Source organism: Aedes aegypti, chromosome 3 (assembly GCF_002204515.2).
Source record: "Aedes aegypti strain LVP_AGWG chromosome 3, AaegL5.0 Primary Assembly, whole genome shotgun sequence".
NCBI lineage: Eukaryota > Metazoa > Arthropoda > Insecta > Diptera > Culicidae > Aedes > Aedes aegypti.
In genome coordinates this window covers 138,308,669-138,336,159 of record NC_035109.1, presented here as the reverse complement: position 1 = coordinate 138,336,159, position 27,491 = coordinate 138,308,669, and the positions used below count along the sequence as shown (strand labels likewise).

The 27,491-nt window shown below is 35.6% G+C and overlaps 1 protein-coding gene and 1 long non-coding RNA gene across 2 annotated transcripts in view; both read right to left on the bottom strand.

Annotated features, from left to right (window-relative positions):
* Window positions 1-6,201: 6,201 nt before the first annotated feature.
* Window positions 6,202-8,846, bottom strand: LOC110679706. The gene is made up of 2 exons (XR_002502719.1): window positions 8,469-8,846; window positions 6,202-8,090 (listed from the first exon to the last, which is right to left on the bottom strand). It is a non-coding gene; the product is annotated as an uncharacterized LOC110679706 (long non-coding RNA).
* A 442-nt stretch (window positions 8,847-9,288) lies between these two features.
* The window catches only part of LOC5567268, a 52,615-nt gene continuing 34,412 nt past the window's right edge, over window positions 9,289-27,491 (bottom strand). The window contains exons 3-5 of the mRNA XM_021855311.1: window positions 25,611-25,825; window positions 21,488-21,724; window positions 9,289-9,413 (exon numbers count right to left, since the gene is read on the bottom strand). Of these exons, the coding sequence (XP_021711003.1) occupies window positions 9,316-9,413; window positions 21,488-21,724; window positions 25,611-25,683 (408 nt within the window). The 5' untranslated portion in view covers window positions 25,684-25,825 and the 3' untranslated portion in view covers window positions 9,289-9,315. The remainder of the gene's footprint in view (window positions 9,414-21,487; window positions 21,725-25,610; window positions 25,826-27,491) is intronic.

Genomic DNA, 27,491 nt, shown 5'->3' with positions numbered 1-27,491 from the left:
GTGTCAGTTGCCATGGATTTGATAGCTATTGAGTTACTCTTTACTCTCTAAAATATCATATAACTCCAAAAATATAAGAGATACATTTTTTATGTCTTCTAAAGAAATGCGTATTTTATCAATTAAAACAACTTTGTAGAACATGTAAAAAATCTCAAAAATACCCAGAAAGAGATATAACGAAAAAACTAGTTTTAAGGGGTCGTTCACAAAAAATGACCCATATCTCTTAAAATTCAATAGATAGAGCTAAAGTGTCTTCAGCAAATTTTCATGTAGTGAAATTATCTACAACTTTGCCAAAGACACCATTGTTGTATCTCCACTTTTGCAAAAAAGTGAAAATCTATCTAACTGCTAGGTGGATTCATCACAAATATAATTCTTTCTTATGAAGGGCTTCGACATCCCGAACAACTTCTCTGAAGACACCATACCTCTACAACCAACTTTTCTGGTGCAAAACATTTTCGATCACGAATTTAGGCCCTTGGAAGCACTGTGCGTCGGCCAAACACACCGATTTTAGCATTGGGCGTACATGGCTTCGTGACTATGATTTTGATCAAGATTTGTTCTAAGTGTTACGTCTGTTTGTCTGTGATTTAGGTTTATTCGAGCAAAATTGAAAAGTGTGTCCAAAAAGGAGACAACGTTCGCAGTGCATCAATTTAGGATAATAAAGCCTTACTCGAAAAATAACTCCATCAACTTCTAGAAAGTCCGGAATTACTGATCCAGCAAATGTAATCTTAATGCAATTGGAGTGAACATATTGAGTTCCTTTGTCATTTAAAAAAAGCTTAGATAATCTGTGGCAATCTAAAACATTTACAGTCGTAATAGCTTTATTTTTGAATATTCCAATGCCGTGATTTATAATATCATTGCAATCTAAAGTTTCATCATTTATAACACCACTGGTTTCGCAAAAATCACATGGTGCGTATACACGATAAGAACCAGCAAAAATTTGGGACTCCAAAAGGGAGTTGGCGTCATCGCGAGAACCAAAAACAACTCGTAACTTGCCAAGAGAAACTTTTTTGATTTCTTTGACAGACGAGTATTTTTCATATATTTTAGCCGAAATCAATAAAACATTGATAGGCTTATCTTTTTTTTCTAAAAAATACTATAAAGGGTCCAGAAAATGATGAAGGGTAAATTTTAATTCACGTTGGCTTTGTAACAGAAGATGGTCCTGGTGGAGGATCATCTTCTTTTGAGCCAGAATCTTTATCATCCACATCCATAGCCGTGGTAGTAAATATCAATTAAAAAAAACTAAACTAACAAACGTAACAAACTATAACAAAAATGATACTTATCAAAATTTTGAAAAGTCAACTTGATCCGGGAAAACTTTAACTTCAAAATGTCTTGAAATTATTCTCCACGCAATAAAACGTCCAACTTTGAAGGGATCCGGAAAAGTAAAATCTCTCTCGAAAATTTTCTTCTTCCACACCACACAGGATGTCTCCTACTTCTCGCGCCACGCAGGAAATCTTCTTCTTCCGCGCCACACAGGTTGTCTTCTTCTCGCGCCCCACAGGAAAAACTTCTTCTTCTACGCACCACACAGGAAACCTTCCGCTATCGCACCAAAATCATACAAAGCACTTATCGTGAAAACGGGACATTCAAGATTTGATAATTTTCTACCCCTCTATTTACTTGACCCTTAAATCACACTTTTTGTATTCAAAAATATGGTATGGGATCATGCACAAATTATCTCACGCGTCATGCATGACAAGCTCGTTATATTTATCAACCAAGAATAATAAACTACTTTCTGGAAGTTTCGTGATGATGATGTAAAAAATTCTATCATCGCCAGGGGCTTTCGTACTTCCGATTTTTTTTATTAATAGTTCTCACTTCTTCCAAATCATCTCCCAGAAATTTTCGAAAACGTTCTCTTGATTGAGAATGCTTTTGAAGTCGTGAGAAACTTGATTTTCAATTGAAATAGTGAGTCCTCATTTAAAATAATGCGCGCTTTCAAACTGCTAAGCAAGTTTTTGAGCATTTTCGTAATTAGTTATAGTAATATGTTTTTCCCTCTTTCAATGTCGGATTTGGCTACTGAGGTTTTATCAAAATTTAAGATAATTTCCCAAAGGGCTTAGACCCAAGGTCCAATTGAGAAATTTTATTTTCAAAATTGTTGTTTCTTAATTGAGCAAAACGTTTCTTAATTTCTTTTGGCAGATCCTGACATATACTTTTCATAGCAGGATAGCGAGTGCGTTGAAATTGCCTTCTCCTCACGAATCGAGAGTTTAAGATCATCGTTTATAAGCACGGATTCGAATTTCACTTCATATTTTGGTATTGCAATGCCTCTTACTTCAACAATGGAATTAGTTAAAGTTTCGAAAGCATTTTCAATATCAAGTTTTGTTTGCAAAGAATTTTTAACATCAAGATTACTATCGATATGTGTTTAATATGCATTCCACTCGGCTCTGGAATTTTTCCATTATTTTTTTATAACTATCTTTAACAATAATTCCTTGGAGACATTCATGAAAAAATCCTTAATAATGAATTTGAGAAAATAATAAATTAAATAAAATAAATAAAATATTCTTGAGAAATTTGCGATAGAATTTCTGGAGGAATCTCTGAAGTGTCACCCTTATTCTGATTTACGTTCGAATGCTCTTTCGATCGAAAACCATTTTGCATTCCCGTTTTCGCCAGCAAAATCAAGTGGGCCGTGGATACGAACAAATAGGATTCGATCGAAAGTTAGATCCGCCGTAAACAAGAATGAGGGTGTATATTCAAGGGTTCTCCTAAAAACAATCCTAGATGAATTTATGAATAGAGTTCAGAATAGTACACTCAAGCAGTGACTGCGAATTTTTAATGCAATTTTGTATGACCTGAAAAGTCCAATGTGGTAATTCAATTTGATATTGGCAACGATTATTTTTGTATCAGATATTTTTATATAAGGGATTTCTCAAATTTTCTCATAGATAACGACCAGCAACCGCTTCGCCTTGGACGCAGTATCTAACTGCAAAATTTCAATGTTTATTCACGAACGCATTATTCAATATTGTTCATTGTTTATTGTTCCGGCAATAAATAATCAATAATCATGTAAATATACAATTGTATTAATAATTTATAAGTTACAGTAATAATTGTAATAATAATACAATAACCGTACCTATAGCGTCAAGATGGTTTATGTGTGTCAACGTAGAAAATGCTCTCATTTTGTTTGATTTTGTTCTCATTGTTTGTTTGCTTTTTAGCATTATTATTTATATATGTACTTCGAGAGTCGGAGTTTGCATGTTTTTTTTTTGCAATCCATATCGGTGTATCACATAAACACACTCACATTTAATTTCGATTGTTTCTCCCTCATCATCAAAATTGTAACCTTCAGATTTTTTTCTGTTTGCTGTGTATGGGTTTGTTGTTTTTGAGTTATATTTGATTTTGTTGTTCATTACAATTGACATACTCTGTATAAGACTGGATTGGATCATGCACGTGGGACGAGCGGAATATCTATAGGTTAGAAAATGGTAGAAAAATGTTACATTGTTACGCTTGTAGTTGTTACTCTATTCTCTTTTATTACTTTTCGCCTAGCATTCCGTTCATCTGAAGCAAATGACATTTGTCGCCATACATATCCCTCAAATATTGGCTACCGGAGAAATTTCGCTAGCTGCTTCAATCAATTTAATTATTTTAATGTTTGCCTATTAATAGTTAAAATTTGAATTTCTAATCCAAACATCTAAAATCAAAGCAACATATAACCTACGTTCGTTACAGAAATTCGTTTATATCCAAATCTAACATAACAACCGTTGTAGGTCGCGTCGAACTCAATCCGATAGAAATTTATCGCAGTTTAAATTTTGTTCGTCCGAAGGAACTTTTCGATAGCTCGAAGTCTGGTATGCACTTTTTGTTACGCAAATGTCGAATGGTTTCATGCTTTCTGGTGTTATATGAAAATCGTTTCAGGAAAAAATGGGCTTTTCGATTTTTAAACCATGTGACGATTACTTGTATTTAAAACTCATGTGTTCAATTGTTGTGACACAATTTCGCTAAAAAATATAGGATTTAATGAAACATTGATTAATTAAATCTTATATTTATGATGTTTTAGAAAATAATCGAATCAAGAGAATATAGCATAAATTCCTTTGACTCTTGAGATTCCAGTAGAACTCTTAATATTCTGTAGTAGATACGATAGGTTTCCTGAATTCCATTTCGAAGGAAATACAAGAAAGCCAGATAACAGTGAAAGATTGTTAAGATTCCGATGAGGAATATGGGACTCCTAAACTACGGATCGTTTTTTTTTATGTTTTTCATGTTTGATACGAACTCTTTGCAAACGCATTAGAATTCAATCTTTAAACATTTAAATGCTTGCTGAGACAAACTGCCCTAGTAATCTTGAGAACGTTTCATTAGTCCAGAATCATTATCAACAAGTCATATAGACATTATAATAGCATTTCAAATGATAACACTTTTGATAACAGCATTTCCATCGCTTAAAAATTCTATTAATGTACCATAGTGGTCTACAAGCAAAATGCCACGAACACAAACGCACGATCAATATTATACAAGTTGATTTCCTCAGAATGAAAACGTATTGATGTTTGTTTGGCATCGTTTGAGCTTTCGGTCAACGTCAGTCCAACAAGGAAGTGAATGCTCAGCAGCCATTCTGTTTATATTTACTTTCTCACAGCAAACAGAAGCAATGTTGTGACAGTTCTAACAGCAAACTAAGAAAATTTTCTCTTTCGTATTTCGCTATTTTTTACCACAGTGCTGTAAATATCGAGTTCTGCAACGAGTTGCGTACAACATTTTTTGCAATTATCAGAATGCATTCACCATTATTTTGCAATTTTTGAAAATTGTTATGTTCATGTATGTTCATTACCCAACTCAAAACAATTGCGTAATGAAAAGGCGTTGCATAATATTCATTACACAACTGATTTCAGTTGCATTATGACTACTACCACAATACCTAACTCAGTGCAGGGGTCTACCCCGTTTGACTTAATGCCATTTGGCATAATGTCGTTTTGCATAATAGTCGTTTGACCATTATCGTATGGCATAATTTGAAAAAGGAAAATACTGCAGTGCTATACAAATACATAAGATGCGTCGTAAAACACCATGTTCCTTTTTTTCCAAATGACATGGAATAACTTGGGCATTGGATACACTTTTGTTAAAAATGCGCTATGATATCCCGGACATAATGACCCCGGAAGCCATGTGAGATGCAATTCCAAAAGAGCTTTATTTGATATTGGTTTCCCTGAAAAATAAAGAAGCATGTCCTAACTGACAACGGAATGTACGATCGTGAGCAGTTTATCCACATCCCTTTGCTTAATAGAAGGAATTTGATCAAATTCAATGTTGTTCACAATTATGCCAAACGGCTATTATGCCAAACAACCGTTATGCCTAATGGCATTATGCCAAACGACTGTATGCAAAACGGGGTTGACCCCAGTGCAGGTCGTTTCATGACAGATTGGCGTGATGAAAAACAGCCTATTACGATGAACAATTGCAAAAAATACCTTATACGTGCATATAAGGCCTATATAATGTTTATTTCATGCTTGTACTCGTCAAGCTAAGAAGCATTAAGGTGAAGATGCATCGAAGCCAAACATAGAATTTTCTTATCAAGAGAACCAGACAATCGCTGAAAATTTGATCTATTGATCACCACTAGCGAATGACCACTTGACCAGTGAGATAATTTTTCAGCACAAACGGTTGTCTGGTTCACTAGATTTGTGCTATTGAAAAGTCGAGGTTAGGCTTCGATGCATCTTCAACTTAATGATGCTGTAATAGGGTTTGTAAGCTGTAAAAATGCTGGTATTAGACGTGTATTCGTTTCAAATGTTATTATAATACTTAGAAGCATTTTTCAAGTTAATTTGTGGCTATTTTTTCGTGCTTAAGATTACTTGGGCGGCCCAAATCCAGATAAAGCGAATTCAGGGTGTGGACCCATCGCCTACGACGCTTTCAAGTAAAACATCTATCACAGCGGTAGCAACAAGGCTGAAAACGGAGTCGGATTCATAGTAAGGAAACAAATAAGGCGCTGAAAACAATTTCGTTATGGTTTTTAGCGCTTTTGATATTCTGGTCTCGATTAAACGTTATAAACTTGTTTTTAGAACGAAACAACATAACTCTTGGGCTAAAAATCCCTTGCAAATTTTTTGCTATATGTGCCTGCTTGTTACATGAGCAGAAACTGCAGATGGCTTTCTTCCAAACTTATGTCAGAAATCTTTAACGTGCCCTATAAAATTCGGCATCTTTTTTCTGCCATACTATGCTGGTCTAGTCCTGTTACTATATTAGTAGCGGTGCTACCATTTTAGAAAAGAGTCCCACCTATCATGAACCATCTAACCAACAAATGTTCAGTTTACGTACCGTAAAACGGGGCGAATAGAAAAAGTGGGGCGAATAGAAACAAAGCGACCTTTAGTTAAAAATGCGACTATTATGCAATGCTAAACTATAGAAACCTACTGAAATATATTTTTTTCCATTAGTTCAATAACAACAGAGTATCGCTAAACTATTTTCAAATTAAAAATTTTGCTACATTTCTCATTAAAAATTTGAGAAGAAAATATTTAAATCTCAATCATTTTTGATAGCTTGAAACATCCGCCATTTTGGCTGATTTCAAAAATGATCTAAAATTGAACTTGGTTTCAAAATTTTTATTTTTTTTCTTCACTAGGTAAATACATGTTGATGTTTCATCAAGATGCAGTTAAAAATGTGTTTATTTTCCCATTTAAATAAAAGAGTATTGATATTTACTGAACAATGTTTCTATTCGCCCCATTGCGGGGTGAATAGAAACATACAACATTTTCATAAATCTTTGTACAATATAATTTTTATTTTTTAACAGCGATTGGGGTCTTAGCAAAGGAAGACGCGACCCATATTTAAGACTAATAAAATTGGATTTTATCCACACGGTTTAAGTTGTACACATTCAAACATGTCGGAAAGTGTTTCTATTCGCCCCATTTTACGGTAACAAGCAGTACATACCTTTATAGAAATAAATAAAAGTAAGATTGAACGTACGCGCTTCAAATACTGACCACCACATTTTCTTCTGTTCGTTGCGATTATTGAATAGATTACATGGAGAGTTATTAAAGAGTAAGTATCATGATCATTCCCATAATCGTCACTAGCTTGGGTTACACACTTGAAAGATCCATTACTTACAAATAATACATTTGTGTTCCTATATGTGTGTACCTTGATTTCAATATATATTCAATTCTACTGTCAAAAATATTGTTCTCGTTAACTTTCTGTTCAAAATGTTTCTCAAACTAGGGGACTTCATTGATCGCCGAATAGAATCGATTGATTGGTAATCCATGCTTAAGCTGATAATGGACAGTAAGCCTAGAAAATGTTTATGCCTATTTGTAGGGGGTTCACTTAAATAACTATAAAGAAACAGCGGTCAATGTGACCATAAAATCGGCATTCAAATTCCGGTACATCACAGCCGATCAGACCAAAAACTATGACTTCCAAAGAAGCAGTAAAATCAATTCTTTTGCAGAACTTTTGGATTGAAATTGCTCTTAAAAGGATAATAGTGTTATCTTGCTAAACGAGATTTCTACACTTCTATTCGTACATAATAAACTCTTAAGGAACATAAGGTGCAAATAAGCGTGAGTGCATTGTGGGTGTCTGGATTGGATCCTATCGGAGAAAATGATTAATAAATACGGACCAAAGTTAATATTACATGGCTAATTGAAGCTAAAAAACAATGAATTTTGATAGTATTCGAACTACACCACCGATAAGTTAATTTGAAAATTATTCAAACTATTTTGTACTCTTATAAATTACGGATAAATACTAAATTGAATCATACTGCTTGCAAACTACAATGCAACACTTTGCAACTAAGTATCTAACTTAGCACTAAGTCTATTCAATGCGGTACAAGTAATCTCCTTCGGTCACAGATGCTGTTGAATCACAAAGTCAAGGGAGATATTATAAAATAACAATGGCCAATTTAACTTCATCTTCTTCTTTCTGGCGTTACGTCCCCACTGGGACAGAGCCTCCTTCTCAGCTTAGTGTTCTTATGAGCACTTCCACAGTTATTCACTGAGAGCTTACTATGCCAATGACCATTTTTGCATGTGTATATCGTGTGGCAGGTACGAAGATACTCTATGCCCTGGGAAGTCGAGAAAATTTCCAACCCGAAAAGATCCTCGACCAGTGGGATTCGAACCCACGACCCTCAGCTTGGTCATGCTGAATAGCTGCGCGTTTACCGCTACGGCTATCTGGGCCCCCAATTTAACTTCATATGCAACACTAAATAAGTTACTTACCGATTATTTTGTGCTTGGAACAAATTTCTACTGAAATGTACATTTTTTCAAAAGTTTTCGTCATTTTCACTACTTTCATAACTGCACTTATTCGATCCAAAATATCGAGCTTTTGAAAAAAAACGCGCTTCACCTCGATTCGTAATTGTGTTGAAAATCTTTGGTCATCAAAACGCATACGGGTAGTACCTAAGAAGTAATGCACAATACTGTTGATGATCTAAGACCATTGTGATGTTTTGCTTGGTTGTTCTAGTACTCGTAGTAGAATGTATATGCTTCAAGCTCATTCAGTCGGTTTTTTGCACTTAGTTTTTCCTTCCTGTCTCTTCTTTTCTTCTGCTAACTAAACGAGATCTCTCGATTTGAAAAAGAAAAATCAAGACAAACATTTGAAAAGGGCTCAAGAGGTCTTGAGACCTTTTTTTAGAATCGTTGCTGGTGAGCCCTTTTTAGCCCGCCCACGCAAACTAACACCACTATCAGAAAAAATGGCGTTAGCTCTTCCTGATAGTTGTATTGGTGAGTGTGATTGAATTCAGTTGTGCTCAACAGCGTCTTGCAAAGTCAATGTTTACCAATGTCGATGTGGCCTTTTGAAATGTTTGTCCAGAAATGTTCCATCCTGCTTCGCCTTCATGAAACGAAATGGTCGCTAATTGGACTGGGACCTATATCTGCACAGTGAGATTAGCCTCGATGGGTCCGGTTCATCTGAGCTCATACCGAGAGGAACTTAGCCATATTGCTTGACAGCTACTACAACTCAGAAGCCTTCCGATTTCGAGCGTTGCGCATATGTAGATCGGGGGGAATATTAGTATACATTATAGATGGAGAGCTACTTTTAGGATCCACTTCCGGTGGTCGATGTCGTTGGGGTATTGGCCATCATGTTGTTAGTGCTGACCGCAGATGACGCGTTAACGGGTTTGTTGGAGCAATCTGCAAAAGATTAATTCAGGTTTTAAATAAGCGTTGGTTTTACGATTTATGTAGCAAATGTTACTAGAAGAATAGGAGTTCTGATAAACAATAACATACATCTACTCAAATTCACATTAGTATAGGGTACTGTTTTCACATCAAGTTGGTGAAAACCTTAGAAATGATATATCGAATTCAAATACTCTATCAATTAAAAAGTCATAGTTGTATTAGTAGTAGTTTTTCATGAATTTTCCCATTCCTCGCATAACCTGTGATCTCACCCTAAAAGCCATTGGTAACCGAGTGTATAGGTTGTTGTTACCGAGCAAACGAATGGATTCCTATTTTAGCGTTAGGTAATAAATGGATGCCGCCTTAAAACGAATTCAACCACAATGATTGATATTCGAAAAACTTTCCTACCCTTGCGGTCCATTGCTCCATATCTTTGATGACATCTTAATATTCAACTAATTTTGAATTCATATTCAAATTTTTTTTTTTTTTTTTTTTTTTTTTTTTTTTTTTTTTTTTTTTTTTTTTTTTTTTTTTTTTTTTTTTTTTTTGTATGGTATTCAGTTGGAGCTGCCTGACAGCTTAACTTGTCAAGGCTGAACCCTCGGTCTGACTTTTGCCAAGTTTCCCCTCTACCAGGACCAATACTCAGACGGACTAGGCAATGGCGCCCACATGAACACTGTTTTTTATTAGTATTGTGACGTGGTAGTTTTTGAAAAGTACCCATATTCCCTTGCTTCTGAGAAAAGGAAGCATTATGAAAATCAGCAGCTCCGTTAGAATTTGTTTGAAATAGTAGTGTAGAATTTGTTTGAAATAGTAGTGCATTACTAATACTGTCTAGTCGAAATGGTTTTGAATAATTTGTCATTCAAGTGCTATTCTGATTAGAGTAAAGTGGGGCAAAAGTTCGAGTGGGGCAAGAGTTTCTTTTTAAGATTTCTAGCTCAAATCAAATCAAAACTTAGAAATGTCATGGTGGTTCGAATGCTATTCAAGTAAGAGACATTCACTCCAAATATCATAAAAATCGATTGAGATTTGGAAAAGTTATGGCTATTTGTTGTTTTTCGACGCGAATATTGTAATATTTGGTCAAACTTTCGATGCATGGAACCAAATGAAGATAAAATCTTTTTCAATATTTTATGTAAGGGCGTTTCTAGGCCTATCATAAGGATGCTTTTACGTGTATTAGTTTTTCCATTAATAGTTGGAATCAATTTTTGGCCCATAGCGGGGCAAAAGTTCGAATCTGCGGGGCAAAAGTTCGACCCATGCATAACCCCACGGAATTTTTTTCAAATTTCCTTAAATCTACATATTATCTTCAAATTTAGCGAAATTTGCCTGATCGTGCGAAAAATGTCACAAACATTTTACATTTTCACTTAGTTTTGCGAAAAACTGCTATTTTTTGGGTGTATTACAAATAACCCTGTTTTGGGCATTTTTTGATAAAAATTTAGTTTGTATTTTTCGGCAAACATAAGTTTACGCCTGGTATAAAGTATGCCTGGCATAAAAGTATTGATATTTTGTGGTTTAGCCAACGAACTTTTGCCCCACACTAGATTCGAACTTTTGCCCCACCGGTGGGGCAAAAGTTCGTTTAAGACAATCAATTTTGAAACTGTTATAACTAAAAATGGGTAAATATTTTGACACAAGTTTGTTCAGCAAAGTTATAGCCAATATGTTGAAGGTTCGCTGTATGGTATTTGTTTTGTTTCATCTGCTATTATTTTCCTGGAAATTTTAATTATACCACTAAGGTCGAACTTTTGCCCCACCTTACTCTACTATTGTCTTTTACGTAAGATTAGAGTCTTAAATGTCAAGTGTCGTCAAGTCTTAACAAAATTAGGCTGTTTAGTAGTAGTTCTAGTTAATTTCATTTTTGTTGTTAAAAGTATTTATTGGTCATTACGTTCATATATCCTTAAAGAAAAAAGTCGCTTTCCTTGTCTGTTCAACAATTTTTCGAAACTAGCAAGTGTACCCTAATGATCGATCTCAGCGTCTTACTTTCCATAGTCATTTTATAGTGAATATTGAAGAGTAAAGTTACCTTAGGCTTCTATTACAGTCTCCTACAAGATTCACTTTTCGGTGGCAAATGCAATGCTTCACAACGCCTACTTTCTACTTGTAAATTTTGCGAAAATGAAGCTGGAATTAGATTATTTATACCGCTGTTACAAAAGAGGTATTTCTTATTATGGCAATGTAAAAACCATATTAAAATAAGATTGTCGCCACTTATTTCTACTCAGTGAATCTACTAGTCATTTTCCTAGGAGTTCCTAAGTATTCCCTACGTCGTATATGATAACGATGTATCTAGCTAGCTAATAGTAAGAGTGGCTACGGATCATTCTTGTTAGCAAAAGGCAAACTGAACGTCACCAATAGTATTAATGTCCACTTCGAATAGATTAATTATTTGAAATGGGCATCAATTCTATCAATGACGCAGAATGTCCGTTGGATCACATCCGAGATATTATTGCGTCTATGCCATATGAATCATGACGCGGCTTTAAGCAAAAAATGCCAAAATGTGATACCACCACTACAGGTTACGCCTTTGGTTTCCATCATATGGGCTAATGGATTATGCCCTCCCATCGCGGCAAGGTCGCATAACCAAGGGGAGGGAATTCATATTCAAATTATACTCAAAATATGACCCCATGCTGCAGTTTATTGATTTTGTAATAAAACAAGACCTTAATAAATGCTCTATATACCAGAGGCGATTCCCTAACCTCAAAACTATCTGTTCCACGAATAGAAATTCTTGAATTTCAGCAACAAATTTGCATGTAATGAGTAGAGATTTGTTAGAAAGGACGATTTCAATAATAAACTTTTTGATTTATAATCTAAATTTGCCGAAATAGTCATTTTTAGAGTCGTAGAACAGGTAGAAAGTGAGGTTACGAGTCGCCACTGCTATATACTCTTTACTGGAATATAATCGAGAGACAGTTTCGTTAATAGGGTGGATTGAGCACCTTTTAAAAACTGCATAAATTCTTGAAATTTCATCTGAAATAACAAAGCTGTCAAGGATATGAAGCAATAGGCATACTATAAGTCAGTGGTCACCAAAATGCGGCCCGCGGTCCTCAGTAAGGTTTTGTGCGGCCCGCGGAGTGATTTTGAATATTGGAGTAGTGTGGCCCGCATCTTGTAATTTCAGAAGTTAAAAAGTTATCTTCTGTAATATCTGGCAAACGTATCTGTGAAGAAATCCAATCGATAATTTTACAGATTTTCTCTTTCTCATGCGTTATGCAGTGGATTGGTTATCAAGAAACGAAGGAAAATTGATACAATTTGTTATTTCTGGAGTTTGTTCGATAACCCAAAGTTTTTTTCAAGTCTGATATCATCGTTTCTGTAAAACTCCAAAGTTTTCAGCCTTCTCGTAGCGTAGTTTTCAAAGTTCAAGTAAGAAAGTTATTTTTTCAAATAGGTATTTCCTATTTTAGTTCCAAAATAACGCTGAAGTTGTAGTTTTTATGTGGCTAAGGTTTTTTTATTATATGGAATTCAATTGTAGACATTATTCTAATGTTACAATTATTATATCAAAAAACTAGAAGTTTATCAAATATATTTTCATTTTTGAAAAAATAATCCACCCGCCTTATCTTTTGAATCGGTATTGAATTGATGATGATCATGATGTTTCTCTTTTTGAAATCCTATATTTTTTGACGTTTATCTTTGCACGAAGAATGAACTCTTGAGAATCCAGGGACATCAGTGTTATTTGAAAAGATTATTGAAACCGATAGTAACACCAATAGGCATGCATATTTAAGAAATCTCCTGTCGACCCCTAAAACAAGATGTGACACAATTCTTATTAGTTTTCTTCTTCTTGTAATGTCTTGTAAAGTGAGAGGTTTAAAAATTTCTGTTTTATATTCGATTGTAGTAAAACAAGTCTTGTTTCGATGGTAGTCACAAAACTTCATTTCTCGTATATTTCACCTAATCCAGGCCTGCCCAACCTTTTCATATCGCGGGCCAAATTTCAGATTCAATATTGTTTGGCGGGCCGATATTTTTTTTTGGCCGGCGATTTCAATATTTTTCTTAAAATATAATGGAAGTGATACAAATTCATTTTGGAGGAATTGACAATGTATATTTGATTCTCTAATAATCTTGCAGAAGATTCTGTGAAAACTGTGCTCAAGACTTCATCAGGATTTCTTCAAAAGCTCAACCCTGAACGCAGTGAATAAATTGTCAAGGGCTTCATAAAAAAAATTCTCAGAATTCAGTCAAACATTTTCTTATGATTTGGTCAGTATTATTTAAAAGTCCTGCCCTGAGTTTTCTTTAAATGAAGTCCAGGATTTCGCGAGAATTTTGCGCAGTTTTCTAGAACAATTGTCCTTAAGATTCCTTCAGAATCCCAACAAGACCCATTATAAAATGTAAAAAGTCTCCTAAGAAATCTGTAAGAAATCCCTTCAAGATTGTGCTTCCCCTCAGAATCTTGAAGGGATTTCTTACGGATTTCTGAGGAGGTACATGGATTCGTCAATGATTACTAAAGATTATGTGATAATTCTGCCCACCACTTTGTTGGAATCCTGCCCAAATTTTAGTCAGAATTCTGCCTAAAATTGTACCAGCTAACAATCTGCCTCTAAATCTGCTTAACATTTATTTTAATCTTTCTCGCGTACAACATTCATGTTCAGGAGTCTGTGCCAATTTTCAAGGCCTTATCATTCAGTAAGATTATGTGTGGCCTATTGTCGACAATGTTTGCAAGAACTTCAAATGAATTCGATGTTCTCTGTTTAACAGCGATTTTTTTTGTGGGAGAGATTTTGTTTACTTTATCCTAAAAAATAAGGCAGTTTTTTTAAAAGTCAAATTGACTGAATGGAAAATAAATTGAGTTAATTTAGGAGGATTAAGAATAATGTAATAAAGTTCAAAATGCAAGAGCTTATAGTTAAAAAATCTAAAATTAAATTAGCGCATTTGCTCAAAAGGACACGCGGCGTTCCCCAGTGGTATGGAACAACCGCGGTTTTGCTCCCTTTTTACTTAATTCTTATGGGAGATAACATTGCGGTTTTTCGTCAAACGCGATTTTTCATTTCCAAGAATATTCTCCGCGTGGAATTTGCGCGTTTTTGGAAACTTTACAACAGCCGCACGATGTATCATAACCAGCGGATCAGTCAATAATAATAATCCTTGACATGTTCAAAAATCAAGATAGTAGAGCAGCTAAAGGGCCACATATGAAAAGGGTCTTCAAGCTCTTCGCGGGCCACACAAAATGAAGCCGCGGGCCGGATGTGGCCCGCGGGCCGTACGTTGGACAGGCCTGACCTAATCCAACCATACATAGCTGAAATTCCTCTAAATTCCTTTTTCTCTTTTCATGCTATCTCTCGTTTTCTCTGAGCGAGTTCTCAAGCGTTTGTCACTACTACACTTCTCTTGTATGATCTTCGTGTTGCTAGAAAACTGCTACACATAATTGAAAATTGAAAAGGAAAAGAAATAATCTGAGCACAGAAGGTGCTGCTGAAGTTACGTACAATAATCATTGCTGGCAACGCAGTCTGGCGGAGCAATCAGAGGCTGGTTTATTTTGGCACGAAATTTAGATACGTATGGTCGTTTCAGGTCGAAAAACTCAACTGAATTAGTAGCGCCAAGCGATTTTTTTGTCGGCAGTAATTCTAATCGAGTCGTGTTGATCGGACTTATAAATAGATATTATTTACATCTTGTGGCCAACGACGTGTTTTAAGAGTAAAGTAATGCACGGTGTGTTCCGTAGAGCAATTTTAAAACAAAAAATTCGGCATGTCTGAAATTTTGACACAATAAAACCATGATTGCCCCCTCTCATTTGCAACCAAAACGAAAATAATCGGTCGGGGGGTCTAGAACAATTTTTTTTTTTTCAAATTTTTTAAGGAGTTTGGGATATAACTTAACCTTAGGAAGGAAAAATTTCTCTATAATAAGGAAGCAATTACCGGTGCACATCCCTTGAAAAATTCGGTCCAGTATGGTCCACGCGGAACCGGTTCTTGGAGTCCTGGAAGCTGGCCAATCTGGACAATTCGATGAAATTACACGGATTCATGCCAAAAAACTAAATGAATTGTGTCCAACTCATAACGATTTATTATGTTTGAATGTATTTTGCCAAAAGAATGAATTGATGGTTATTCTGGTCCTTTTGGAGCACCAAAATGACCACCGGAAAACCCGTAATATGGAACCACTAAGTTTTAGCACCAAAACTAGACATGCGACGGCTCAAACTTTATGATTTTGAATCCCTGTGACTCTTCTAATACAATTATAGCGCCAACTCGAACGTCTTTTGATGGAAGATTAGCAACAAAAGTCCTTCGAGTTGGAACTTCCATAAGTTTTGAGCACAACATAGCTATACGAAACATATATAGTATCTGAGATCTACTTGATGTAAATAGCAGACAAGTCTGTATGCACTAAAGTTCACCGTTTTTAAATCCTTTTCGGTGAAATCGAAGACTTTTATGGTTCACCTGATATTTTTTATAAAGCTTCGTATTATTTCATTATTAAGCTTACAAAATCGTAAAGTTACTGAGTAGCATTTTCGAACTGATTGAATTTAATTGTTTTATGAATTACTATAGAATTCCGTACAACTCTTATAAAACTATGCTAAAATTAAACATTACAGCACTTATTGAGATCTCTAAGCAAAATGTTACGATCACACGATCAATCTTTCACAGGTAGATTTGTTATGAATTAAACCTATCGATGTTTGTATGAATTCATTTACACTTTTTCTACCATCAATTTAAAAAGGAAGTGTGTTTTCGTCTGCATTATTAATAATATTCTTATCTTTATTTAAGATATTTTCAGCCCTAGACTGTCTGCTAATCTGAGAATATTTGTCAGTAATTCTGTTTGTTTTACCATCGCAAACAAAAGCAATGTTCTGTCAATTCTCACAACAAACACATGGACAATAGTGTCAACATTGCACTGCTTTTGCAATTGGGCTGGAATATTGGATTAATGAAATGTTATATTGCGTCTGTCATTGGCACAAATGTGAACTTGTCAATATTCTAGAATCTATGACCTAAGGTCGATAGGGCAAAAGATCGAGGAGGGCATAAAAGGTCAAAAATCTCGTTTCAAAGATGATTTAATTTCCCATAATGCAAATCACTTTCAACCTTTTGTCCTTTTGACCTTTTTCAAACTCGACCATTTGTCTTGTCTTCCTTTTGTCTTGCGACTTATTGTCCTTTCGACCTTTTGTCTTTCGATCGATTGTTCCTAAACCAAGTCAGAAAAATGAATATCGCTCTTGAGTTACAAACCATAATTGAAAAGAAGTTGTTTGACATAATTAGTTGTAAAAGCAATGCAAATTTCAACAATGCATGAAAGCAATGGAGAGGCAACTCGAAAATTTAAATTTTGGCCTCGGCCTGTCGCTGAGAAAAATCGCGTTGACTTGGGGGAGGCTTAACCCTTTCTTTTCCAAAGCTTTGTTTGACAATTTAACTGTCAAAACGGCGTATCTAAAAAAAAGTGCTTGAACAAAAGTTGTTGCAAATAAGCTAGATTATTAAAAATCACTATTTTTATAATTTATATTTTCGATTGTTTTTCAATAGTTAGTTGATTGTTGTTTTTTTTTTCAATAGTTTGACCCTTAGGTCACTTTTTTATGTTTGATAAGATAAATGAGCGCATAAATATATTCCAATCATTATTGAGCTAGTCGTACCGATTCGGTTTAGCTAGCGTTCGTCGAAAATCGGTGGATCACCTTGCCTACCATGGGAAAGAGAGGGTTAATAACGTATGGTAGGTAGTACAAAAAATAAAATATAATTCCTCATCAGGCTGTTTTGAATAGAAACATTAAATATGAACTGTTTATGTTCATTTAACCTTCCTTATGCGTTTTTGATCAATCGGCACGGTATAGGAGCTGTAACTTTGTAAAGAATAGAGATAGAAATATAAAATTTTCTGACTTTTCCTAACTTCTGAAAACGAAAATTTTCGTGCTTTCAGTGACCTCTAGGAGCGGCGCTACAATAAAAAAGTGACACAACACAAAATATTAATACTCGAATACCATTTCTGTTACAGCCAAATTAGAAAATAATGTAATAAAAGGAATCGGCATCATTCCTTTATCATTATTTTATATATAAATAAAACGACATTTTATAGCTGACGAATTATAACTTTTTACAGCAATCGCAATTTTGAGACCAGTTGAAATGGGGCTGCAGTAAATCCTTCAGGAAAACCTTCAGATTCCTTCAAGAATTCCTCTAGAAATATCTCCAGATACTCTCTCAGAGATTTTTCTAGGAATTCTTTCGAAGATTCCTCCACGGAATTTATCAGAAAATCCTTCAAAATAATCTCTACTGTAAATCCTACAGCGATTTTGCCACAGATTCCCCCAGCTCCAGGAAGAACTTCTGGTCGCTACTAGATGTTCTTGATCGATTCCGATAGGACAGAAATAACTTCAGCAATTCGTTCAGGAAATTTGCCAGGAGTCCTTCTATGAATTATTCCAGGATTTTTTGCAGTGATTCTAGCGATTTCGCCATGAGTTTCTGAACGAGTTTCGGCAGGATTGCCACCAGTGATTCCTGCATAGATTGCTCCAGTAAAATCTTTACTGGAATTTCTCTAGCATTCTCTACAAGTATTTTCCAGGGAACTTTTCCAGGAATTAATACAGATATTACTTTAAACATTATCCAAGCGTTTTTTCCTAATAGTTCTTCACAAAATCTTCTAGGCATTTTACCAGAAATAATCTCATGAATTCATATAGGGATTTCTCAAAAGTTTCCTTCAGGAATTCTCTCAAGTATATCTCCAGGAAAATAGCTACATTAATTATTCTTAGGATTATTCCTGATAGACATCCAGGGATTTCTCTTGAAATTTCCAATGATTCGTTTTGGGCCTCCAAAAAATCCTCCGGGGATTCCTCCAAAAATTCCTTTACAAATTCCTACGGAGATTCACCCATAAATTCCTCCAGGGATTTCATCGAAAAAATAACAAATCCTCCAAGGTTTCCTCTGCCATTTTTCTAAGAGTCTATGAACTCCTTTCCCGAAGAAGTTTTTTTGAGAAATCCCTGCATAGGTTCCTGGAGCAATCCCATCTCTAGAAAAAAAAAATATAGAGTAAACCATAGAGAAATCTCCGGTTGAATTCCCGGAAGAATTCTTGCAGTATCCCATGGCGGGATTCCGAGGAAATCTCTGGAGGAATTCAAGGCGGAATTCCTGGAACATCAAACATGCTTTTCTGCTACGCAGTCCTTATGTCTTCAACGGCTTTTAAACGTACCGAAGTTCCTGCGCTCGTTTAGTTACTTGGTCGATCGTATCTGTGCTACCTATCAAAAAAGTTGTCGGCGTATAGGTTCTTGATGCAAATTTTCGCGGCCTCCAGCAACTTTCCGAAAAATTGCTTCGCAAACAGATTCTTCACATATTGTGCGGAGCATAGGGCGAACTCGCGGATCCAAACGTTGCAAAATCCATCAAGTTTACCTCCGGTTTCTCTGATCAAATACCAGCAATCATCGAGCAGACTCTGATTAGAGATCTGGATCCTTCCTCAGATGATTCTCCAGGCATTTCAGACACCATCAGATAGTTATCAAGAAACTCTGAGTCCTCGTCCTTCCATAAAAGTCCCGTATAGAATAAATCGCTGATCCACTTCGTCGTCTATTTCAAAATGTCTTTCGGAATACGAGGTGATGGAAATACCAGACTCCCCCAGCGCGCATACACTTTTTAGCAGGTTTTGTAGATCTTGGCGGTATAGGTTTTCCACTTGATTTGTAATTTTTGTCTACACGACTAATCTGAAACAGCTATGTAAAGCATAGATAGCACAATCGTAGCTGAATGTTTGGCAGAACTGCAATGGGTGCCAAATTAGTTACTTCCAATAGAGATCATATTGGTTGCATTGATGCATCTGAACGGGCATAAAAAGAGCCATACCAGACACAGCATGCATTATATGATTTACACGATAATGCGAAATGTGTGTATCTGCATAACTGTCTCACATTAACAGGAAGCCAAGCCCAAATTGGGATGCTATGCTGTTACGGGGGCAATATAATGGATTAACACCTAGCTCTTGGTACTCCAATGAATGACGACAGCGTTACAGTGTACCGCTGTGAACATAATCAAAATGGCAGGTGATAGGTGATAATTATAGAATACCGAACAAAATGCTAATGCGTCACAGTATGTTTTGAGATGATATCTCCATGTGTGACTTAAGGTGAAGATAAATCGAAGCCACACCTCAAATTTTCACAAATCTGGAGAATCAGATATCCTTTCGATTGATCATTACCAGCGGATGACCAGTTTTTAAAATTTTCAGCTTGAAAGGATATCTGATTCTCCAGATTTGTGAAAATTTGAAGTTTGGCTTCGATTTATCTTCACCTTAAGGTATTCCACCGAACTGCCAGCAAACTACTAAAATGCGACGTTTTGGGCTATATGACGTAAACTATGCCACAAGTGTTCGAGATACGAACGACTAGAACTAGTAGGGGAAGGGGTGGTAAAATGAACACGTTAAGGAAATAATCAAGTTTCTGATAGAAAAACGAGGAATTCGAATGGTTCTTTCGCACAACTCCAAAAACAAGGATGTTATCTAAAGTAGCGACACGAATTCAGACCAAAATAGCTAAATTTCCACATATTTTTATCGCTAGCAGAAAACGATGCAAATGTTCATTTTACCGAAAATTTATCCATGAATGAATGTAACCCATTCAAAAAGGAATCTACAGGTATCAGATTTGACATTTTATCATAACGATATTCACCTCACTGAAAAACCTTAAGTCCTTCGTGCTAAAAGTTATGTCAGCTCGTATTTTAAACGTTTTTTTTTAAATCTTGGTTTTCGTAAATATATTCACTTCAATTCACGTCCGTATCAACTTGAACACTTCGATTTATGCTCTAAATCGTCCGTGCGCGATAGAAAGTTATTGAAATTTGGTTTTCCTTGAGAAAAGGCACGGTGTTCATTTTACCACACCTGCTCATTTTGCCACCACTTCCCCTGTTTGATCGAAAATCCACACTATGCTACGATTCCGAAACTGTAATTATCGAACGTAGTAAGCCAACTACCACAACGGTATCGATGCCAATTAAAAGGATTAACTGATAAGGGGCGCTATTCGTTTTGTATTCCTTCATAAGGCAATAATTGAGATTAGTAAAAAATGTAAGGATTTGGAAAGGATTAACCCTATTTTTCACGTGGCTTTAGACAAATTTTATGACAACGATCCTTGAGCTTGTTGACTGCATGAACAAACATGTTGGCAAAATAATCAAAGTTTCCGAAATGAACTTAAAAAAAGTTCAATTAGTAATTTGGTTACCAAAAAGCATTAAAAATCAAATTATTATCAAGTACATATAATAACGGTATGGAAAGTGTTATAATTTCGTAAAATTCGTTAAATTTCATGACAAATGGGCCAATAAAAATAGATCTCTGGAACAAATAGTTAGTTTAAATTATTAATTTTGGGATGTTATAGAAAATCACAATTTTAGAAGGATCAATACTATTTTAAAAATTATATTGCTGTTCATTATATAAATTGCTATTGGTAAGATGAAAACCTTGAATTCAAACCCGATCCTTCTCTTTTGTTCCTAATATGCAGTTCAAGTTTCCTTGACTTAATGTCACCCCATCGATGAGATGGAAACGGGTCAATTTTATTACATGATCAGTGGAAAAACTGTGAATCAGTGAATGAATTTCGAATATTTTTTCAACATTAGCGAATGCATTAAATAACCATGTCTAACGTTAAAATAATTGAATAATTCTGTGGAATGCTGGAAATACTAGTCAGGGAAAGCTATGTTCTGCCTCCTTAACAAACCACTTTAACAAGGAAACAAAGCATGTCAATTAACCGCCTCTACTACACTTACCCGAGGTACTCAGTGCTCCCATCTGCGTCGGCAGGTCTGCTGTCGTCGTGGTGCAGTGCGACCCTAGAATGTCTGGTAGTGCGTTCCGTCGCCCTATGCGCCCAGTGTTGTAAAATTCGCTGTGAAATTCGTCGCTACCCATGGTGCCAACTGTGCCTCCACCTCCGCCAACACCGCTTTCACCGGCAGCCGATTCCTTCATCTTGTCCATCGTGAATTGTTTGATAATGCTCAGCACTGAAAGATCGGAACAGATAAGAGCAGACAATACATATAGCCATTATTAGGGACAATTTGGGTCTGCTATTGCGAGTATCAAAATCTGTACGACGTCAAGCCGGAGATTACTGCCCGTTGTATATGGGTGTACAGAAATAGTATCACTGCAAGCAAACGTTAGGTATGTATTCGATTGAAGGGGTTCCCAATGCCTCGATGGCTGTGCTTCATCAAGATTTGAAATGGAACAGATTTTCCTGATATGGTATGGTATTGTTCGTTTTTTTTGACGAATATATTGTCGTGCAAATTTTCAACGTGGGGAAATACATGTTCACACGTTAGTTTATATGACTGTTCAGCAGAAGCACGCACCTTGCATGCAATACACAATCCAACAGTGTGCGTTATATGTTGATTTTGTTAGCTACGACGCCATCCAATATATGGCAAACATGGTGGGAGAATATTTTGGTGGGACAAAATTTTTCAGGTGTGAGTCTATTGGTGGGCAAAATCCCCAATAATACCAAGCATTATAACATTGCACGTATTCTACTGCATATCAACAATACTAATGCGACATTGCGTTTATTCGACAAATTACAAGAACTGTCAAGCAAAAGAGCATTAACGCTACATTACAAATGTATCAATGCACTAATATTACTTTATGAATTGCTTGGTTGCTTTATAAACATTATTGCATTAGTTCGACTATATCAGGGCCTTTTTCCACTTTCGAACTACTTTAATGGTAGGCTTATGGCAATGCAGCTGCTTTATAAAAGTAATGATATAATGTTCCATGGTTACTTGGGTACCTGCTATTGAAAATCATGAAAAAACTACAATAAACATGAAGAGCTAGAAAAGATGTACGATGAAAAAATAATGTTGTACCTAAAACTAAACGAAATTCAAAGCCATTCATGATATCCTGTAGAATATCCTTAATATTTTAGCAATAAACTGCACTTTTCAGATATACAGTTTGATAATGGCATGGAATAAGTTGAATACTGATAAAATATGTGTTTCATATATTTTTCATCAGAACCATTCCAAATTTCAAGTTTCTGCTTTAAAAATGTGTTTATTTTGTCTAATGATTATTTGTAATATGTTTTCGATCAAGTTTAGATAAAAAAGATTTTAATTAAAATGGAATGAAACACAATGGACACTTTACCATCCTGTATCCGGGAACTAAATTCTAACGTCCTGCAAATTCCGCGATTTTTACTTCGGTAAGGTACCGCGGGGCAAGTGGGTAAATGGGGTAAGTGAAAATAATTTGTATAATTTACTGATTGTATGAATTAACGTTTTATACTCATGCGTAAACCTTTGAGGACATTCAGAACATTGCGAAAGATGTTTCATCCATTAATGCATAATAGAGCGAAAAATTGTTTACCTGTCGACTATCACTCCATAACAAGTTGACGGCTTGCAATCTTATTTTAATAAATATTTTCAGTGGAAAAAAGTTGTGAAAAATAATTTTCTGTACAACTTCTAAGTTGCCCCTCTGACAGATTCAAACTGCAATGAAAAAAAAATAGAAATAATTCGACGAGGACCTAAAAATAACAAAATTGAAACACCATCAATTTTCTAATCACGTGGGGCAAGTGAAAAGTTTCTTATTAGAGATTGAATTGGTGTTTTCTCTTTAGGTAGTAAGTAAACAAGGTTCGCAATTATCATAAAAATAGAACGTGCTGATAATTCAAGTAACATTATTCCCAAAGCGTTAAAAGCTATTATAAATCATGGAACTTCTCTAAAAGAGGTTGCCAAACATTACGATATGATTATTTCTACTGCGGACAGCCGATTAAAAGGAAGACGTTGATTGAAATTTTCCAATATAAGAGAACGCACGGAAATCTCGTGGAATGTCTATGTAATACTAGTTCAGAACATAAAAATGTGGTATAGGTATATCCACATAAAAAAAGATTCAAAATACTTCATTGAAGGATTCCGTTTGATTTTTCCCGAAGAGTTAGCCGACGTCATATCCGACTTTCTTAAAAACAAACAACGAGCGGTGGAAATTCTACAGAGCCGAAAAGCAATTGCTGTCTCATGATGTAAGAAATAACATTGGAAATTTTGTAGTTATGATGATGTCGAATCATTGCAACGAACATAACTGAACAGAAGAAAATTCAAGTGACAAGAATAAAATTTTCTTCGTGAGTATAAGTGTTCTATTGTTCATCTATTGTTCAAAAAGTATCGAGACATTTTTCAAAAACTTTTTCTGTATTTTTTTTTTCTTTAATTATACATAAAAAAAATAATTTTAGCATAAAGCTTATATTTGATGGGAGTCAAGCTAAAAAATATACACGACCTCGTTTATTTCAATTTAAAGTCTCTAGAAATTTAAAAATCTCAACTATACGAATTCCATTACCCACTTGCCCAACGGTACCTTAAATTGAAAAAAGCTAGGTACAAAGAGTCAAAAGTTATTTTTATGACAAGACATTCCAATAAGTTTGACATTATTTCTATTAGTCTGGTTGAAAGTACTTGATACTGATTAATGTTCCTCATGAACATTAACTTTGTGTGTGATCCACTTTTGTGTCTTCAATGGTCTTAAAGCCATTTGTTCTTATCAGTGGCGTACCTAGAAAGTTGCTCAAGGGGGGTTTTGATTTTTTTTTTCGAGATGATTCAAAGTGCTGTATAATGTAAGTAACGACACTGAATGGTATCAATCTATACTGATCAAACATTTATGCTTCACATGAATACATCAGGAAGTAAATATTTTAAGTGAAATGGGGATCGCAGTTTAGTCATATATATTTATATGTTTATTTTTTGTTCAATGAAATAACAGAATAACTACATAAAATATAATATTCCTTTGAACAATTGATCACATTCAAGCGCATTCGGCTATTGTATGTGATCTTACATAAACTAGTACTAGAACTTCATATTTTTATGTTTCTGCAAATTCTCCCTACTGTAATTATGTTCCGAAAAAAAAATCCGTTATTAATAGAACTGAATAGTAAAATGAAATCTTAGGCTAAAAATCGCAATGGCAATGCTAAAAATAAAGCAATTGAGCGGTTCTGAACATTTTTAGTGAGGTAGTCCTAAAATTGTGTCCGTCATTGTATGTAAAAATTGCTCAAGGAGAAAAAATGATGTGAACTTTAATTTTTTGATTAGTTTTTCGATCTGGTTTCTAAGCTAGAAACTATTCAGTAGACACACATGCATAACAGCTTCTCTTCGTAGTTAATGTTAAAAATTTGTGAACACATCAATAACAACCACACACCAATCAACTATTCTCTGTCTCAGATTCTCCATACGGAACGAGCGAACGAACGTTGTGCGGTTGGGAATCACTGGCTTAGGCGGAGCATCGCGCCTTAGGTGGCCGCCAGGCCTTGGTCGGGTTTGCTGCCGTTCTCGAGAGCGAATTTACGTCACTCTGCGAATCCAAAGCCTCTGACGACTATTGCACGACACCGTTGATTGCTATTTGCTGATAAGATACGAAGCTGTTAACAGTGCTGTTATCTGCGAGAAACTAAGCGTTAATGTATGTTGCGAGCTGGGGTGGGTTATTGCTTGCTGGGGCCTCTGCTCCGGTGTGTTATTCCGCTATCGTCATCACGCGACATGAATTAGTAAAATTAGTGCATTCACCGGATTCGTTCGGTTTACAAGCATCGCTAGGGTTGTTTTCATATTTCATTCGGGTCGTTTAGAATGGATTGGTCGGTGAGCAGGCAAATGCAGATGGGTCTTGATAGTGAGCACGTTACAAGTACAGCAATGGGTCTACAGTTTTTTTGGGGAATTTAGTAGCTGTATTGCTAATCAAGCGGTATGCACTCCTTTTCACCAGAATAAATACCTTGAAACTTGGTAAATTTCTTCGCCAGCCTTTTCTGTTTACCGATGGGATGATCTTGAATGATGTTCGGCATTTTGCGAAACAACGCTTCCTCGAGTCTTGTCGTCGGCCGCGTGATTTTATTCCACTGTTCGGGAGGTTTACAGCTCTTACCGTGCTTACGTACTCTTTCGCGCGCGCTCCCGATGCGGACTAGAGCAACTCGAAAGAGTTTGCTGTCGAGGAAAATAATAAGATAAGACGTCAGTAGACGGTATCATCATTGGCTATCGTCGCCACTACGTCCAAACGGGCGACAACACAGTTTGGGGCATGGACACAGAGGAAAATGGGTGGGAGGTGTGATGTCTATAGTTTTGAGCACAGCGGCACGTTGGAAATTTATGCAGACGTGTATGTAGCTTTGAAACTGACCTACGACAGAACATTAGAGTATGTAATACAAATGTGATAACAATAGAGAAATATTTTACCCCCACTATGTCTATCGATTTAACTCAGTTTGGTTAGCATTATTTTACCCATACTTAAAAAAATAGTATACTATTATGGGTCACTGTGTTACACATGTAATTCAACTGTAGAACATGAGATTTTAGGGACGCAATAAACGTGTAAGACAACAACCCCATACTGTCTTACACCTTGACTTATACATTTTACATCGATATCCTTAAAAATGGTCCGCCTCTGATTAATAAAATGTTGTTAATCAGCTACAAAGTGGATACGAGTTGAACAAAGACAGACTGATTTTTTTGAGAGAATGCTTTGAATACCAAATCTTTTCGCCCACCAATTGAAGTTTGATTCGTAAGATACTGCGCAGATTTGTGATTTACCGGGTACGATTATGCTAGGTATATGCCCAGTGAAGTCAAGGAAATTTCCATTACGAAAACATCCTGGACCGAACCGAGACACCTTCAGCATGGCTTTGCTTTGCAGCCACGGACTCCAACCACTCGGCTAAGGAATGCCCTATTTGCAGATATGCACACTTATTAAAATTTGGAAATCGTTCTCGGGTGATGGAATGTCGAGAATCCAAAAGCAAAGATGTCGGAAATTATTTTCCGAATCTCGGTCTAACTGTTACTAAAACCTCGAAATCTCAGTAACCTTCGCCGAGATCTCTGTAAATTTTCTGGTTTTCCGACATCTCCGTAAGGTAGATGTACTAGTTATGGACATAATGGTTCCCTATTTCGCCATACGGGAAAATTTGATTATCTTCAAATGTTTATGTGTTTATGTAGTTTAATATCAAATATATCTTGATGTTGATACATTCAAAAATATTCAAAATGTGAAAGTTTTCGAGAAAACACATATGGCCAAATAGGGAACCACTATAGCCATAACTGGTACACTTTCCCTAAATGCTTCCAATTGGCGATTTGCCCTTTGACAATGAATTGTCAATAAATTTAAGTTTTAATAAATTTGAAATTACCATTTTGTCATCAAGTTTCAGTGGAAAATAAAAGAAAATCCCTTTATATTGAACGCAAACTGATTTTAGCAATATACCGTTAAGTCACCAGTCACCATGCGGTCTCCATTCACCGTGAACGTATACAGATTTCTACAGAATATTCATACATTTTTTCACAAATTATTGTTTTGTTGACAAAATAAGATAAAACTGATGGAATGTAGTAGTTTTTGTCACAATATTCACATATTAGTTGTAATGCCTAAGGGACCAAGAAAATTATTTAAAAAAATAGTGTTTTTTTCTATATTTCTGCTGGATACACGAGATTAATATGCAGATGAAAACATTTGCAAATCAAGTAAAACGTACCAATAAATCGTAAAAAAAAAATGCACACTGCAGTTATTTTACTAAATGCAAGAATATATGCAAATACGCGC